The sequence below is a fragment of the Halyomorpha halys genome, unplaced genomic scaffold (genome assembly GCF_000696795.3).
Source record: "Halyomorpha halys isolate HHAL.00 unplaced genomic scaffold, Hhal_1.1 Scaffold1105.1, whole genome shotgun sequence".
NCBI classification, from domain to species: Eukaryota; Metazoa; Arthropoda; class Insecta; order Hemiptera; family Pentatomidae; genus Halyomorpha; species Halyomorpha halys.
Window position 1 is genome coordinate 68,726 of NW_027115192.1, and position 20,284 is coordinate 89,009.

The 20,284-nt window shown below is 30.1% G+C and overlaps 1 protein-coding gene across 1 annotated transcript in view; it reads right to left on the reverse strand.

Moving 5' to 3' along the window:
* Nucleotides 1–10,179: 10,179 nt before the first annotated feature.
* Nucleotides 10,180–20,284, reverse strand: part of Teh1 (tipE homolog 1) — a 154,307-nt gene continuing 144,202 nt past the window's right edge. Inside the window, exon 2 of the mRNA XM_014432740.3 lies at nt 10,180–10,482. Coding sequence (XP_014288226.1) covers nt 10,356–10,482 — 127 coding nt within the window. The 3' untranslated portion in view covers nt 10,180–10,355. The remainder of the gene's footprint in view (nt 10,483–20,284) is intronic.

Here is a 20,284-nt window from a genome sequence, read left to right on the forward strand (position 1 = left end):
CAGAAAACCTTTTCAGAAAGCAAGCTCTGCTACTTTGTCTCCAGTTCCACAGAATTGTATTGCCGTTTACTATTTTTGTTGTTACGTATATTCCTTGTATGATATGTCTCTTTAGCATCATCACTAAACTTTCATATTCATTAGCCAATTGACTTTGAACTATTGCAACTAGTACAACTATAGAATATTTTACTCGATTTTTAAACCAACTTTTTTCACATCTCTCTCTATCCCTATATAAGGTATTCCTTCTGATCGATTTCCTGATTCTGATCCAATATTCGAAATCATTTGTTTTCTGCTTCTAAGGCATAGTTTTTAGTTCCACTTCTAACTTTCTTGTATATTGATGTTATTTCTAAGAATTTTTATATCTGCTTTTAGCTTTTTCAGTTTCCTCTTTTTGCTGGATGGTAACCTATTTTTTACTCCTACTGACCACAACATTTATTGAACCATCGGTACTCTCGTAGTATCACTTATGTCCGAGCTATCAGTTATGATATGATCCATCTGGTTCTTACTTTTGTCTTCAGGAGAGACCCATGTTTCAAACTGGATATGACGAAAATCTATACTTCAAATTATTAGATTCTTATGTGAAGGAAAGTCTGCTATCTCATTACCATTGCTGTGTTTATAGTTAGTAAATTTTCCAACTGCTTTTCTTTCCATTATTTTAATATCTTTTGATTAACTTGTCATCATATTTTATTTTATTTAATGCACGTTAAAATATTATTTTTCTTCATTTGATTACCTTCTGTGAAAGAATGTTAATGGTTTCTTATGTGTTTTATCCTTTCTTACCATAAAGCACATTTTCCCTCACACATTCGCTATATCCACCACTGATAAGGAAATATATACAATTGAATTTATTGTGGTTAGTTCTTATTATGTTATCTGTTTTACTCAAGTTCGTAAAAATTATCTATTGGCTTTGGTACTTTTGCTTTAAAATTTAGTTCTTTCCGTTCTCCTAGTGCCTTGAAGACGAGAGACCTTCAATTCCAATTTCCCTCTAGTTTACGATAGTTTACTTAACCCTTTTCCCTGTTATATGCCATATATCGGTCCGAATATAATTTTTTTTTTGTTTGGTGCTTTCGCTTAGTAAATAAACTTGTAAGGTTACTGTGACGGGGCGTCATAATATTCAATTTAATATTATTGATGATTTTAAATCGCCTTTCGTCATGTTGGAACATAAAGAAAAATCGCAAACTTGTTGCTATTAGTGAAGGGACTGCTAACATGGGACTGAAATCGATTCCACATTATTTGCTTAACCTACTTCCAATGCCAATTTTGAAGATAGTAATGGAGATATTACTTTTATTTCATCTTCTTAATTTTTCGTTTTCTTTTTTTTTTTTGTTTTTTATGATTCCTACAAATTTATAATATAAATTTTAGGTACGATTGAAATATTTCGGGAATAACATGAAAACACTTTATTGGTTTTTAATCCGATATTACTATTATGTTTAAAATATAATTGAGAAAACATAGCTGTAGAGCTGTGAAATTTATTAGTATATCCTGTCAATGAAATATAGTTATTATTTTTTTCATTTCAGTGCCACATTTCAGACTACTTCAATTTATTATTAATTACACATTATGTGAAACTTCTGAAGATATTACATTTTCACGGAAAGGGTTCAGAAAAAAAGATATTTATGTATTATTTACAACTATAAAAAACAAATGTTATAGAAGTCAAGAGATATGTGATTTAATTTAATATTATTTATGACTTTTGATCACCTTTCGACATGTTGATACATAATGAAAAATAGCAAACTTTTTGTTATTAGTGAAAGAACTGCTAAAAATGGGACTGTAAAGTTTTAGATTTGAATACAATTTATATGAACATCATAACGATTACCTTATGATAATATATATATATATATATATGCCGTTGTAAGATAGAGAAAGTACTTGAAATAAAATTAACCTATTGCTATACTTGAGTAGTAACTTATTTTGAAAATAAGTCAAAATCAAAATCAAAATCAAATAAATGTAATTTGATGCTTCGGAGGATATCACACAAAGTGGAGACTGCGAGATAGAAATTTTATAGGAAATGTTTTACCTTTTGAAACCATCAGAATTTTCCATATCCATTGTTGTTCAGTTTCACTGCAGGTATGGTCAACAATCGCGTGCCGCTCAGGGATATTGACCTACATTTACAACCATTACTTCACCATTTTCTCTTATATATTACTGGATCACGTGGAATAGAAATATATATCTTATATTTGTATATCATCAAATCTAGATGCAAATTATAACAGAGTTTATTGACTCTAAAACAGACTGAAATTTTCAGGAGGTAAATTCTTAGATAAGCAGTTGTAATTACATGGAAGGATGAAAGACGGGTTTATTAGCAAAAAATATTCACCCACATATTATAGTGATTACTGTTTTTATTATTTAACGAAATAATCTTCCACAGATCAGGGGTTTTTGTATAATCATGATCAATCAATTAAAAAGCCCAAAAAGTCCAATTTTTTATTACTATAATGAAAAATATGTATAATTAATAGTCAAAATTGATGAGTCTGCAGTAAGTATAGTTAGGAGGAATGAAAAATGGTGGCTGTTAAAATTTATCATTTGGAGCTCTATATAATTAAAACTACTTACAACACAAAAAAACCTAATAGAACATCATTAACTCTTCTTTTAATGATGTTCTATTAGGTTTTTTGTAAAATATGATAAGCCTAGTAAAATATGAGCCCTAATAAAGCTATTTAAAATCAAGAGTTTGCGAGATATACTTTTACAGAAGCAGCCTTTCATAAAAGAATGTATTGTAAAATCAGATAGATTCTCTATCAAAAGCTTTATTCTGTCAAATATCATAAAAACTGATATTCCTACGATAAAACATTTTATAGTACACTAATTCAAATTTAATTTCAAAGCTAATATACAAGTAAGATATAAAAACTAATATGGTAGTAGAGAGTTGAAATTTTATTGAAATATCGGATTTTTTTTATATTGAATGTATCAATAGATGAAAAACTCATAAGTTGACAATGGTTGATATCGCTGGTTAGAAATATCAGAATTAACTGTGACGATTTCATTGAAACATTGAAATAAGTTGATGCTGAGGAAGTTGGATGATATCGATATTGACAATGAATATCTGAATGAAATGTAAATATTTTCATTAAAAATCGTAATAATGGGATACTGGGGATATATGGATTGTATATTCTTTGAATGCCGATGTCATAGGGAGGTTTCGGTAAAAATAATAATGGGTTGTAAATATAGCAATAAAATATCGAAATCGTTGGAAATTGTGGATATCTTAAGTTAGATTAAATATCATTGAGCAGAAGAGGCCAAAAATTAATATCAATATAGGTTAGTATATCAAAGCGCTTTGTAAATATTTCCTTGTAATATAAAAATTGGTTTACGTTGAGGATGCCATTCTCATAGGTTTTTATTAGATATAAATGAAATAATCCTTCTATTTTTTGCTAGATTGTGCATTTTATAATTACTATTTCTCTATTTTCTCAAATTTTCAATATTTTATTGCCAATATAATATCAATGACAATATATTTGACCAATATCGATAACGTTATTGCTAACCGATATTGATATCGATATCAAAATGGGTATTTCGCTTCCGATATCCCACCTAAAGTTGGTAGATTTAACAGTTAAGACCACTTTTGGAAATAAATAAGCATTTTTGTATCACTTTACTGTGGTTTGAGATACTAATTAGATTGAAATTAAATTGTAATCTCGAAACAATCGGGAAAACACAAGGCTGGTTTAATAAATAAAAATATTTTCAAAGTGGAATAATCAATAGCATCATTGTCGGATTTCTTGGATATTTTCCTATATTAATCTCAATTGCAAAAAAAAAAAAAAAAAAACTTTGGTTTGGTAGTGGTGAAAACATTTTGTGAAATAAGTTCGCATCTTAGTCAAAGCACAAAGAATTTTAAGCCTTTGTTCAAGAAGGCACATAATATATGCACCCTTTCTTACCTCAGCTGACCTAAATACACAGAGGTTATAAATTACCCAGGTTCAGGCAAACATGCCTACGAGCTTCAAAGGTAATTACAGATAACCGTGTTGGAGGCTCTTAGTCTGGTTTAGAATTTCTTCAGAAGATTTTTCTAAAAATAAGGATTAAATAAATTTATTATGAATTGCTATGAACTCAACAAGTTTAATGAAAATATAAGTGAGCTTACAAACTCAGAATCCTTATACCTTGGAAAGATACTGAATAATGAAAATGTACCTACTAGATAGCGTGCTGGTTGGCGGAACATGTAGTGGCAGTGGAAGTTATTGTCATGTTAAACCATGTTTACATGGCACTGTCTGTCGCAGTCACTGCTATGGTTTTAACTGAATGGTAGTTAGATTCGTGGTAGTTAATACTGTCATGACATTAACTATCATACAAATTAGAAATCATTCAGTATTAACTGTCATAAATGAAAACTATAATACACTTGCAGCAATAATAACATCTATTTATTTCAATCTTTGTGGAATGGACGGCCAATGATTAAGTTGAATATTATTAAAAAGGATGTCAAGCCATGGGGTACCTCCAGTCGCAAAGGCCGGAGAGAGGAGGTTGTACTGACCAGGCTGAGAATAGGTCACACGAGGCTCACCCACTCCTACCTTATTTAAAAGAAACGCCTCCGAACTGCAACTGTATTGCAACAACAATCAAATAAGCCATATTTTCCAACAATGCCCATATTTCAAGCATTTTTGTCAACTGATTTTCACTCTAAATTTAGGTAACATATATAATTAATATAATGCACGTAATTAAAAAAGTAAATAAATTAAAATCTATACCTCTACAACCCATGAAGGGTCAAGAGTTCAGTACTTTGTAAGGAAGAACTTTTACTAGACCAACGATTGTGCAAGGAGGTGGTTTGGTCCGATTCACAATCGACCGCCAGATTTTTACCCAATTAAGAGTACCCAATTTAAGAGGCTTGGTGGACCCCAGGAAGACTCAAGAATCCACAAGAGTTCACTCACCACTACAGTATAACAGAAAACAATTTTCTGCCCAGCTGAATTCGACCCTGGGTCCTTAGAGTTAGTAGTCACGCCCCTTACCCGAGGCTTCCCGCGCTTCTAATGTACATAATACATTAATAATAGTTGTATCGCAGTGGCAATATTATGTTGGTAATAATATTGTTATAATATATATCGCAGTAATAATATAGTAATAGTAAATGATAATAAGATTACAACAACATTGCAATCGATTAGTATGCTTTGTTTTGACAAATTTTGCTTTGCTTTCTTTACATTTTTTCTCCATAAGTTATTGAAAAAATTTCATGCTATAAAAAACATACGAAAAAGCTTGGAGAGGACTTTTTTAGTTACTATATTGAAAACTTAAAAGAAAAAATCAAACACAATGAAGAATAATTTAGGATAAATAATAAAGAAGTAATTTACCAATCATTAATTATTAGCATTTGAATTTTTTTCTTTGAATTACTTTATCGTATTATAATAAATATAAATTAAATCGATTAATAATTAAATCTAATTTTATTGGAATAACTAACAAGAACTTAAAGCTGCCAAAGCTTATTCATCCTACAAAGAATAGTTAACAAATTTGTTTCAATTATTGTCTATGAAATTAAATTTCCTTGAAAAAGTCAATTATTTTCAAAAATTAGCTATTGTTACTTTTAGCTTATTTATCTATTATAAAACAATTCATACATAAGATACAAATAATTAATTATGGAAACAAAATGATGGATAAAAATAAACCATTAAGGACGATGTAAATTTGGGTTCATATAACATTCCAAAAGGGAACAGCACAACGAGAGGATCAGTTATTTTAACCAAACATTTTATGGTGAATCTACATTCATTTCAGCAGGCTGCCCATTTTTTTAGATTCGGCCTTCGCACTGAGTAGACTTCAAGGTGGTATTTTGTCCTTAATAATGTATAAAGATGATTTATTCCTATGAGTGATTTAAGAAAATATTATCGGTTGTAGGAAGAGAATTCAGATGTATGAAAATTTAATAATCGATTTTGATAACATTTTTTTGTGTGAAACTACATCCAAAAATATTCGACATGTTAGTTCCGGTCCTAGAGCCGAGAATTTAATTTATATAATTTTAATCGTTTTTATTATTCTTTCGTGCCTTTATTGTTTATGAATTTAAAGGAAATAGTACACGAGTTGATTTATTTCTTTGTATTGATTGAGAAAAAAATATTACTGTTTGTATTAAATGTATATATATAAGAATCATAATGACCAAAAGAAACTACCAGTAAAGTAGGATTTACATTTCTTGTAAGGGAAGAATCAAGCCCTGTTCGTTTCAAACGTTATTTAAAACCCTTAAATATTAATTTTTATAAAAAAAAAAAAAAAAGTTTATATACAATTTTTTTTTTTATAGGATTCGTTCTTTTTTTACTGGTTTCCATTGTTCACACAAACCCTCATAACTCCTTGAGGCTTTGTCCTAATCCAACGTCACTGCAACTGCTGGAAGGCTTAATTTATGGTCTTCCAACCGGTATCAATACCTTCAATATCTTTGTTTCAATGAAAGATGAATTTCAGAAACGTTTTACTTTATATATCCGGTTCTAATTAGTTTACACTGATGTTAATTAATTATATTGTGTAGTTCATAGGTCTCTAACACAATGATCAAGTTCACGTATGGTTGGTTTTGAACTTGTTTCAATTTTTGTGAGTTTCGAAAGAAATGTCGATGATATAGGTAAACGTTAATTTATCAGCTCCTAGGGCCAATTGGAACGAACAGCAGAACTTGTTTCAAATATTTTTGGAACTGGAATCACTATAGGAAATAAATTGTTAAAACCGATGATTCCCTCACCGTTCTCTCACTTCTCCTATAAAGTGGTAATATTTATAGACATTGTCTATCGTTTTTCACTGTTTGTTTTTATTCATTATGCTGTTTCTTTAATTATTGATTTATGTTTTAGTACAAGTTATTTTCAGAATAGTGTAATGGCTAAGTGGAATATAGCATTGGCTGCAATTTATTAAATTATTTTACAGCATACATTTTTAAATATATTTACTTATATAGAAAATAAATTAAAACAATTTTCTTAAATAATATATGTTGGAAAACTAAGCATAATATTCTAGATTAACTTTTTTGTTAGCGATTCCGATAAAATTAGAATAATCAAATAAAAACTGATGGAAGATACAATTAACTGTCCAGGATGATCTTTATTTTGATTATCAGAGGTGAAACTCAGAGATAATCTAAAGGGTTGTTAACTTACTCTCCGATCTTGAATCACACTTTAAGTCAGAGGCTAAGTCAAGGTGGAAAAGACACGAGAAATGTAAATGGTTTAAGTTAGTTTATCAGTTTACTTTATTAGATTCCGTTTTGAAGATAACAACATCTATTACGAAGCTGCAACAAATTATAGCTTCGTAATGGGCAGATAACCAGAACCACATAAATTTTGAAGATTGGTATTTTGATGGATTTCAATGAACCAACCAATACCACATTAATTTTTCTTTGTGTATGTACATATGAGATATACTTTATGCCACGAGTATAAATCAAATAACAAAACCTTCCCTCAAGAATTTTTGAAAACCCCTCTTAGATTGTATTATCAGTATCACCTTTTTCAGTTTTGGCTATAAAAAATATTTTTTTTTTCCCTACGCCACAGGAAGTGGGCTATTACGCCATTTTCCCTCTCGCAGCCCAATACAATTTTATTCGTCCTCTTAGTTCGTCCGTATCTCGCTCAACATCCTCCAGACCAACACACGCCAAAAGATGGTCCCCATCCATGTCCCTTATGTTGCATAGAGGACATTTCGGGGAATCTACGATGCCAATTCGATGGAGCTGTTTTTGGAGCAGATCATGTCCTGTCACTAGCCGAAAACAGGCCACTCTCTCAGCTCTGCTAAGATAAAAATGTGTGAACAAGAAGCCTTATACAAGAAAGCTGCAGCTTGGAGTATTTTTTGGTGTATTTTAAACGTTAGGTTTTGATATACACTCTGTATAAATGTAAATATTTGATAAATAGTAATTTTCTGATAAGAAATGAAGGTTTAAGGTTAAATGCCCCAAGGCTTAAGTGACCCGGGAAAACAATAAGGATAAGGGGGCAAGCATAGTCCTTCATGCCTAATTATACATTCTTATAAAATTACATCCGAGCTTACGAAGGAAATTCCAGGTAAATGAAGCAAAAAAATTTATTTTGAGAATCGAAAATGGGGAGCAAAGGACGAGGTTATGGAACATCTGAAGAAACCAGCTACAGATTAGTTGATGAAGAAAGGTCTGGGATTTTAGATTCTAAGAAGCCCATTTAGATATTCCTAAAGGGAAACTTCCAAGAGACCAGAGAAAAGTATTAGAAAATACCACCGAACATCAAATCAGTTGAATTTAAATGGAATGAAGTAGCACACCCTTCAAAACGTATTAACGTATTAAAGTATTGACATAGTAACATTCTTCTATTTAGTTTGGTAAAAAATTATAAGATAAATAAATATGTTTCTTTATTTATTTTTTTTATTCTTTAGGAAAAAATTATCTGTTTTTTTCAACGATATTCTTTAATGTCCGTTCTTTCAGCGTCCTCGTTTCGCTGTACCCCATTTGATTAGATTAAGAGCGGATTCAGGGAAAAGAAAATCTTCTTGCTTGATTGAAGGTTGATGTTGCTAAAAAATGGAGGGTTTTTCTTCCAAGAGAGCAAAATAAAAAAATGTAAATAATTTTTTATATTTCTGTTTGTAATTCGAGGTCTTTACTAAAAATTCATATATCATCACTCAGAAAACGTGAATTAGCAAATATTATTGGATCTCAAATTATCTTCTGTAATATTAAAGAAGAGCCGTTGAACCATACTAAGGCCATACGTTGTATTTATGATTAAACATTACGAGTAATACTTAAGCTTCTACTTGCTTAGTACCATTGACGTGCTGAGAGCTGCGCTAGAATCTCTAAGAGCTCTTGCTCTACCCCTCCCCCCCTTCCAGGCGTGGGGGATACCGGTCTCGGGGACCCTCATACCGAATGTGCAAATATTGTACACAATAGAGTATGGGTATGAATTGTTTTTTATATTATTATTACATTTAGTGAGATGTTATTTATCTCTTATATTTCATATCAGTCAAATAAATTATGTATATATTTTGATTTTGCCCATCTTACTTTTTTCATTTCATCATATATATGTGTGTTTTATAATTTTTGTAAAAATATAATCATTAACATAAGTATTACTTATTGAATTGTAATATTTATCAGTAAATAAAATGTTTAAAAAACAGATAACATCAACATTTTTATTTTATATTAATATCTTTTTAGATTTTTGGCTATTTTCAAACATTTTTATCCAACAATGTACTATGTAAAAATTATTTTAAATTGTACTAATAAAATCTCAACTAAAATTGTTGATGATTTTATTATTAATGGGGTTACAAGGTTTTCCTTATTAATTTTAAATAATATTAAAAAAAAATAAACCCCACGACAAAAACAAAATCAATTTATTTATAATATAATTACCATGTTAAGAAAATATTAACAGTCCAGAGAACTATGTTTTTCTAATAAATAATAAATACATTCTTCATTTTTTAAACTTTAAATGTTTGTATCTTATATTTGTATATACTTGTGCATGTGTGTGTGTGTGAATATTTATTATTTTTTTATTAAATAGAATGCCTTTTCCTATTACTCTACCTGTTAACCTGGCATTATTTCATGGATAGAAGGATATAGAATATACCTTATATTTAAAGGATGAAGCTCTCACGTCTTAAAAGGATATTGTACCAATTGGTCAAGAAAAACGAGTAGGAAATAGTCGAAACTATTTCATGTCCGTTTATCTTAACCGTTGCGTGGACTAATTCACATACCGTCATTCATATATACCTGTATATATATAGTAAAATTATTTTAATCTTCTCTTGACAGAGATGAAAATCTTGATTTTCTGGGTTCCTATCCTAGAAATAGTTTCATCAAAAATATGATTATTGAAGTGTTAAAAGGAAGCAACATTTTTTTTTTATTTCAGCAGGTGCCAGTGTTATTTGGCGTACAAACGCGTGCAGTCACGCAGTAACGGAACTGTTTCTGTGCTAGTGCAGTGCTCGATTATCCCTCCAATCGCTAGGTGTCGCTAACCTACCTTTGGTACGACACTCCTTCGTCAGTCTGGGTCTTCGGATACGGGACGCTCTCAATTATCCTGCGGGGAGACCGCAGCCTTGAGTCGGGTCCTTCTGGGCAGGTGTTCCGGAGTAGTATCTGACTTGTCAACGTAACGCTTCACTCTCGCTTGTGGCACGTGGTCGCTCGCGTGCACCCTTATAAATACATGGTTTAATCAAAATGGCTTCTCATAAATATACATATATATAAAATATTGCATAAAACGTACTTAAAAAATACTATAATATTGATTAAATAATGTATGGCAACTACAAGGTAGAGGTGTGCAATTATGATACTGTTAGCTGCTTGTATTGTAAATATATAAACTGGATAAGGCGTAAAATAATGACAGATCTTATAAATTAATGGACAAATGATCCCGATAGCATTTGTTATGGAAGTGTTTGATCATACAACAATGTACGTACATTCGAAACTTCTTAATATATATATATATACATTGACTATTCAAGTTGTTTTCTTTAATTTTATCTCCTTCCTTGCCGTATCGACAATATTACTATAATAATAGTTAAATATTACTTCCTAATTTCCACTACATTTTATAGTTAATTTAAAAAATATATCTGTAATTTTTCAATTTTTTGTGATGAAAACTGGTTCTCAATTTAATTTTATTATCTTAATAACTACCAATGGTACCAATGGTGTACATTATTTCAATATTAGTGAGCATCATGGTGAACTGTAAACATTGAGGTGTCGCCAGAAGTAAGCAGTTGTGTCAAATGTATGTAAACTGTATATTTAGTAAATGATCTAATATTGCACCATGAAGAAATCCCACCCGGACTGAATAAATTGAAAAAATGTATGATTACTTTCTGATAGAAAAGATTGGGAATGATGTGAAGATCCAAAGAAGTACTAAGGATTAAAACTACATGGGGGGTCTAGCCACGGTCGTTCAGGATGTGACATTTGAGCATGGAAAATGGCGAATGAAACCAAAATTTTAAGTAAATCATATATAATTATAACAGCGATTTATTGGTTATTTTAATTATTTTCGTAAAAGAAAATTTAATTTATATTAATTTTTTTCACTTCTATGGGGAGGAGCAGCTGCACTTCGCTGGGTACGCCCATATGTGGACCTATGATAAATAAATGCAGGTAAATAGAAAATTACATACTAACAGACTGCGTAAATGACACCATTTTTTAACTTATCCACCTAAAGGAAGGGAGAAAGATTAAAACGGCTTGAAAGTCAGACTCGTTTGGTAATTACACAAAACTCAAGAGACTCTGTCATAATATTTACTTATTTTGTGTACGTTTAATGGACATTAATGTGTCTACATGTTTACCCTCACGGATGCCTCAGACAAAATGTATTGGCAAGGAGCCTTGAGGTGTAATGGAAAGGACCCGGTTACAACGCCAAGTTTTGTATTTAAAAGTCAACAACACAAAAATGTGTTTAAGTTTCTAATGTATACTTATAAGTATTTAAGCAAGTACCAAACCTTAGGATCATATTAAAGTTGGGACATGAGTTCCGTTTAGCATTTTAACACGTTAAATATTGTATGCTCGGAATGGGAGAAGATGTTAGGTAATTTTGCTTTTAATAGAATTCAATAATATTTTTATTTTAACATTTGGTTATAATACATGTACAGAATGCATTGGTCCTCAATACGAACAAAATTGTCATAGATAACGTAGCGTTGTTTAACTTCTCTTATAAGAAACTGATGACGTATAAAATAAAGAAAGAACTACTGGAAGGACATACTTTTTGACGTAGTGATTTTTTTCCGTAATTATCAGAACGGTTTTGTTAATTCGTCTGGTGGACGAATGCTTCCTGGTTACTAGGTTAAGCAAAAAATAGGTTTTAATTATTTTAAAAAATACGGGAAATGAAAGAAAAATCATAAAAGGGTAATAAATACTATATAATAAAAATGTTTTTAATTCCTTCTACTGAAAAGTCAGATTTCGGTTCATACCTGATCAGAGGTGCGATATAATTATGAAAAGTGGAGGATACTTGCAATATATATTTTTTCAGTATTGTGCTCTTGTTGTTTTATTGTATTCATTCGCCAAATTTCTTCACTGAGTATATTGAGCACCAAAGCTTCAAAATCGGCTGATCTTTAGCTCAAATATTCGCACCTAAACACGGAGACATGAAGCGCATTTCCCCGTAGTAAGGTAATTGTGCATAAAACATTAATGAATCAATTTTACCGTTAATAGCACATCGTTAGTGAATGGGTGTTCACCGCTGAATCGCATTGTAAACAGATTGGTTTCGATTTTCATAATATAAATTACTAATGGGTGTCAGGTACAAGTGAGAATCAGGTATCAATTAAAATCAGTACTTCACCTTGTCAACAGCTGCTCTCAATATATTATGTCTATCTGTTAACATATATTTTCCAAATTTATAGTCAGTCATATCTATGAGCAGATATGGTAGTACATTTCCTATTTGAACATAAAAAAAAAAACTATTACTTTGTTACGTATATTATGTAAATAACTAGTACTAAAAACTTGATGAGATATTTTTGTTAAATAACATGTTTTAAAGTGCACTGAATCCAAAAATGACCTCTATTTTCTCCACTTAATTTTTCTAAAATAGGTTTAAAAAAAGAAGTTGAAAAAAAAATCATTATGAACGTAAAAACTGTATAGGATTTTTTTAAACTTCCGTTTACCTATATATGGGATATATATTAGGGGAAAGTATTGCAATTGTAAAAAATTCGGATTCGAGTTTTCGGCAGAAATAAACATTTTGAGGTCCACTGGGTCCAAATAATTAAATGTTGTCAAATGGCCTGTGTGTAAGTGACCAGACCGGCACTTCAACGGAAATTCGAACGAAACTGAAATACCAGCGGGCCAAAGACATATTTTGCATTGAATTAGGATTTTCTCTAAAACAGCTCTGACGATTTTGATTAAACTTTGTAAATCAATGTACAATTAAGGGTTTTTTAATATCAGATAGGCCTTATGCTCATTTAAGTAATAAGGCAGAGTTTAAATGACGAATTTTGAACAAATATTACTCTAAATTATCTTTAATGTTAAATCAATAAATAAAAACTTTTAAAATATTTGATAGTTAACTTAAAGATTTAAGAAGAAGGATATTTTTTCTTGGTTGATAACATATTTCCGAAAATAAGAGATATTTTTTTTTTGAAAAAATAAAAATAACATTGAAGGTAATAGATAATGACGAAAACGTATAAATAAAAGATTTGTTCTAGTACGAGTTTAGCCGGTGGACGCAGGCGCAGTTTCACTTGTATGATTTTTTTTTTCAACATAGTTATTAAATAGTTTTTTTTTATTTAAATTTCATTTAATCTCGATAAAATTATTTTAAATATTGAATCTATTACAATTTAGCATTGAAAGTAAACTATATATATACAATTTAAAATAAATGTCTGTGTAAGGATCTGTTATACTCCGACCACAAAATTTTTACACAATAAAAAGTACCCTCTTTATGAGGCTGTGAGGATCCCAGAAAAGTTTCGGAACCCTCAGGGCTGACGCAATACGGTAAAACAAAAAAAAAATTGTCTCAGCCAGATTCGAATCCAGGTTGTTAGGAGTTAGTAGCACAGTACCTTACCACTGAACTACCCAGCCGTAGTTGTACATATTAAGTATATGAACTAAAAATTTAAGAACTTATGAAATGACGTAAATGAACTAAAAATGTAACCATTATCATACAAAGTAAAAATATCTGTTCAAATTTTAATTTCACATTCTGCGGTTTCACTTAACTATTTTGTTCACTGCATTAAACAGATCTGAAAAAAAACATTCTATTGCAGAATATTTTCGCTAAATTATACTGTACCTTAAGTGCGCTGAATCCAACATATAACTTCATATAATGTCATGTCACCACGTACCGTCTTTTGTTTTTTTTATCACATAAAATATAGTGATTAAAGAAAACATAATTTCATATTATATTATTATTTCATAAAAATAATTTCAAACTGCATAATTGTAATTTTTTTTCTAATAGATTTAACTAAATATTACGAAAATTTCATGACTTCTAGTGTTTTGTGACCGCGTGAAAATGCCAAGTAGTAGACTCTTTGGGACTAGAGAAAATATAAAACCAATAAACTCTGGCATTGTATCTTGTTGTTCTTCCTTGTTTGTATCCTTAAGGGGTTTACTTTCTAAGAGTCATCCACATAGTGTACTCAGGGTCTGTAAATCAGACCTCGTAGCGCCGGGTTTATTAGTTTATCGTTGAACTATTTATATGGCTGTGCAAACATTAATATCCTGTCTTTCGCCTGCCTCATTCTCTGTCCCCAGCACTCAGTATATAAGAACCTGTGGTCAAAATTAACAAAGTTTCACGTGGAGAATTCCTAAACTGAAGTGACGGTATATTAGAAAAAATATAGGTGCCTTTGGATAGTAAGAAGTAATGCAGTGAAAGTGTTACAATTTTTGTTATTATATGTTATAAAAAAAAAGGAATTTTCAGCAAATTTGTTAACTTACAAATTAAGCACTTAATTTCTCAAATTGTGAATTTCAAATAACATATATAAAAAAAAGTGCATTCAGGTTCTCAGTTAAATAATTACGTGGAGGAAGTATCACAATTTGAATAAACTGCCCATAGTAGATGTGTGTGGAAGGATTTCATAGAATATGATAATTTTCATGGTCATTAGAGTTTCCATAAAATAATATAATAACGCGTAAAATAAAACTGGATTTAGTGAATGACACAATTCTACCTTTTTCAACTGCAATAATTTATTTCATATAATCAGCAACAACGTTTCGGGAAATATCCCCCATCTTCATTATTATTAATAATGATTATTTATTCTTAATTTAAAAACAATTTTGATCCTTTTTTTTTCTCTCAACTTTTATTCTTTAAAATTTTTCCAACGTTTCGGCCCTCAAGCCATTCTCAAGGATACTACTTTCAATATTGATGTCATTTCTTTTTCAAATCTTAAAATTGCAGGATAAAATGCCTTTGTCCCATATAACGTTTTCTAAAAAAAATTTTCTTAGATTTAAAACCCAATACAACACTTTTCTTCCTTCCTTCACTTATCATTTACAACTTAAGTAATTTTTTAAAAAAAGGATCAAAATGGTTTTTAAATTAAGAATAAACTAAACCACTCTCAAATAAGCATATATAAAATAATTAATCTATGATTATTTATTTTATAATAATTATTCTCCTAAAAATGTATGACTATTAATAGTGAAAAAGTTTTTATTCATTATTGACAATAATATTATTAAATATTAGCAATATTGACAATATAGGAGATAATTATATGTTATATATAGGATATTTTTATCAGCAACCTGAAGATGAGGGATATTTCCCGAAACGTTGTGTTGATTATTGAAATAAATTATTGCAGTTGAAAAAGGAAGAATTGTGTCATTCACCAAATCCAGTTTAATTCCAGAGACTCATCCAGTAAAAGATCATTAAATTTAACGGGTAAATTCTTCTCTCAACAAAAAACTTTTAATATCTTTTAAATAAAAGATTATTCATTAAAATATTTTATTCTCTTATTATTTTCATGCATTAATATTTAAACAATGTAGCTGACGATGTACCACTGAATATTTCATCAACTTTGACTCATAAAAATTATTAATTAAATTCACTTTCAATTCAATTCATTCAATTTTAAACGCATGTATTCAAATTATACGCAGGAATTTGATTATGTCTCCTCGTAGCCGTTGTCAAGTTAAGTCCTCTCGCCCTTCAGTAGCTTAATTACTTTTATGATCATTAAATGTACTAATTTGCTATGCAGTTCAATATCGATCATTTCTTTCAATTCAATTATGTATTCATCTCTGAAAATTCACAACCTTCAGGATGTTTAAATCACTTATAATTACTCTCTTCTATTCTGTTCTGTATTTTATCTAATCTTGAATTGTTTTAATTGCCTATTCTTAATTCAATTCTTACACTCAAAAACGTAAATATTACAAATTCATTTTCTGGTTCTTTGTTTTTAATTGATGGATTAGAGCAACGCAAAATATTTTATTTCCAAATGGACGTTACACCACATTCAGTATTGATAAAATTTATAATATCCTAAGCTTTTGAATAGAAGTTTTATGCCTTTCAATAATCTCCTTTCCAACGATATAATCAGCCTGCTTAAGAATCATTCTGATAGAAAATAGGTTCTTTGCTGATCTTTTGAATGTGTATTTTTTGATTATGTAAACGAACCGAGGGGTGGATAAAACTACCTCGGAGCTCCTTCAACTGCGCTCATCGGAAGGACCTGAATAGGGGAATGGGACAGAAGAAGGACATTGGAGTGTCGGATTTAATCCTTCCACTATGGGAGGGCGCAGCTGGGCTTTGGGGCATTACTGTCGGCCCCTGGCCCCTCTTTAACTAACTGAATACCGCAAGGCTCCACTAGGCTCATAGTCCTAAAAGCCTAATCATTGTTAATTCCCAGCGCAATGTGGTCACAATTAGGTCAGATTAAATTTAATAAATCGTATTTAAAATAAATTTATCAAGTACCTAATTCATTTTTATATCAATGCCTATAATGTAAACCTAGTAGTTTTTTAAGAATACATTATCCTTTTAGGTTCTCTTATACTTTTATCACCTTTTGACAATAATACAATTTTATTTATTTCTGTCAATTATTGTGTTCATAAGTATATCCAAAAAAGAAAATGAGAAATAAATAAATAAAATCTTAAATTTCATACTCCTATTGTTAATATAGGTTTTGTACAATGCTATAGTAATTAGTTTTTATTATTAATTAGTACTAATTTTTTATTGATATTATTTTTAATTATTACAGGACTTTTATTTAAAATATTCATTTAAAAAAAAAAAATATGGTCTTAGGATTCTAAAACTAATAGATATTTAGTTAACTGTTTCTTCTGAGTCAAAATTTTGTCATGAGAGCTAAGAAAATATAGATACGGGAAAATAGAAATGAGAAGAAAAAAAAAAAGGAGAATTATATGGAGGAAAATAAAATATATAATATCGTTTTTGATATGGTGGCATTTGGTTTTTCATTACCTTGGTAAAGGCCTATAATAGAGGGTGAAACGTTGGCAAACATCCAACAGTATATCTCGAAATAAAAATCATAAAAAGGCTCATAAAATATTTACGAGTGAATAGAGAACCATTTTTACAATATATATATATAAGCATTTAATAACTTTATTCACACGACTTTCTTAAGAGTAAATTGGCGTCAGGATGCCTGTACACAACAAAGAATGTCACTATTGTTGGCAGGAGACCACGTGGGAGGTAAAAACCAAAGGGATAGACAGAATCAAGAAAGATGGGAATGAACTGCATGCAGCAAAGTGGAAAGCAGTAGTCCAAGACAAGGAGGTGTGGAAAAAAACTGGTTAAGGCACCCGCAAACCTACAATATATATATATATATTTATTTATAGTTTAATTAGTGGAACTTAAGAGGGGAAGAACTTTGGAAGTGGTTAATTAATGTAATAAATTAATTTTAAATGTTATAAATACCTTGTTTTATCACAAGTCTTAGGTCGGCAATAATAGTAACAGTTTTTAATAAATATGGAGATGTGTTATGGAACTATGCTTTTATGAAGCCTCATAAAACATTGATATCATCTAAAACTCTATCATCTAAACTTGACAGTTTTATATTACGGTCGTATGAAAAAGTAATACACATAACAACATATTAATATTTTTAATGCTAAAAGAGCTAAGATAAATTTATATATTAAGATTTATATAGATAGATAAGAGCAAAATTCTCATCCACCAAAAGTAAAATGTCACAAAAAGGTAAATAATCATTTATAATCGTTATAATTGAAGATTCTGTGTTCTTTTTTTTTATAGCTGAATAGTTTCCTGCTAACATTTTGGTATAGTATATTTAGCTTATTCACCGGTGAGACGACCTGCGATTTCCATGGCGTTAGAACTGAACTAGTCTTTTCACTAGGGGGGTGATCCATCATCATCCGTTTTGCACCCCTCAGTGCTCTCAAAGGCTTAATAAACTTCATCACGGTAGCTCTATTGTTCCAAAAACCCACGTAAAAATGAAACACTTGGAAAGTTTTTCTTAAACGTTTTGTTCTAATCTAACGAGAATTTAGACAGTGTGTAAACACAATTTCTCTTGACTGTTTAAACTCTTTTTCTTCAAATAATTTTTAAGTTAGTTCTGATTTTGAAACTGCCTCGCAATAAGCTTACTGTTTTACACTTAAAATATTTTGCAATTATATTTTATGTATATTATAAGAATTCATATCATAAATTATTTGCATAAATCGTAAAAGATCATTTTCCTCCTTGGTATCCACAAATTTCTATTTAAAAAAATAAAGCGTTTAGTTCTACTTGAGTTGAAACTATATGCTCTATTAAAATAAACATTTTTATTATAAGTTCAGTTGTTGTGGTGGACTAGAAAAGATGTATGGGATAAATGATATATTAAAACAAATATAGAAAAAATACAGCAACGATTTAATTGCAAGATTGTGGTAATAAAAATTTGTTCTGTTACAACGCATGAAGAGTCAGGGGTTCATTACTTTGTAAGGAAGTACTGATTCTTGAACTTAAAAATTGTGAAAGAAGGTGATTTTGTTCATGATCAATCGCCAAATTTTCCCGATTAGGCGCACCCGTTTTGTGGGGCTGAATAGACTCCAAAGGCCTTCCCGTCTGCCTACAGAGTTGGCTACCATTACAAAAACGGCCAACTCCATAGCGTTTTGTTTCAAACATTGAAAGAAAAAAGTTGTTCCAATCCCAGCTGATCACTTTACCCCGAAAAACGTAACTGAACTTAGGGTTGGTTGAATTCGATTATATTTTATTTTTTGTAGTGAAATACGTTTTTCTTCCTTCCCAAACAATTTTAAAATATTTGCCTGTAGTAACGGTGTACATGCTAACATGCTTTGTAAATTATACCAAGAAAAAGTATTTTTGAGACTTTAGTAATACCAAATGCTACAAAACTGTATGAACACAGTACTGGACGTAATATAAAATGGTCTAGATATATTAAAGATTTTACTCACTGAAACAAATTTTTAAATAGATTCAGAGTTGACTAAAGTGACCACCTCGAATAGAATTTTTTCGAAGCGATAGAAGTTTTACAGCCCTTATATTATAAATATAATATCTTAACAATAAGATACTGTGAAGTCAACTTTAGAACTTCTAACATCCTTTTGATGTACTTATTATTTATGCGACGAATGCTCTTGAGTGTGCAAGTTTGTATTATTTCATATAAAAAATAAATTGTGGGAAAAATAAACGCGTAATTAATCATCATCAGAAAAATATTCCCCAAAATTAAAAATATGGAACTGATGGTGAATCAAATTGAAGAATACTACAGTTTACAGATATTAGAAGTTGAAAGTAATAAAACACATTAGGTTGCACAAGGATACTAATTTCTTTAATCAAGTCTCTGAAAGATCCTTTACGAAGTCCGGTACGAGATTAATTTTTAATGATAATATTAAAGTTTTATTTATGACTTTTACGAGGAAAAAGTGGCAAATCAGTGAAGTTACATCTTTTTTAACTGAGGTTTCAGCGGCATCTGTCGGTCAATGACATATTACTAGTCGTATATGGAAAAAAAATTAGCTTTTTTCAACATTTTAACTCTTTTTCCGTTGTTATTAAAACGTGTTAAAATAAGATTTTCATTGTTTCTGGACTTACTTATATTGGGCTGTTAATGGTCGTTAGTTTGAGTTTTATTTATAATCTCAAAAAGGGATCTTCATCGGTTTTTCAGTAGATCTTTCTGTTGTATCTCTTATAAAAAAAAACCTTCACCTTACATGATATGATTATGTATGTATTTTTAT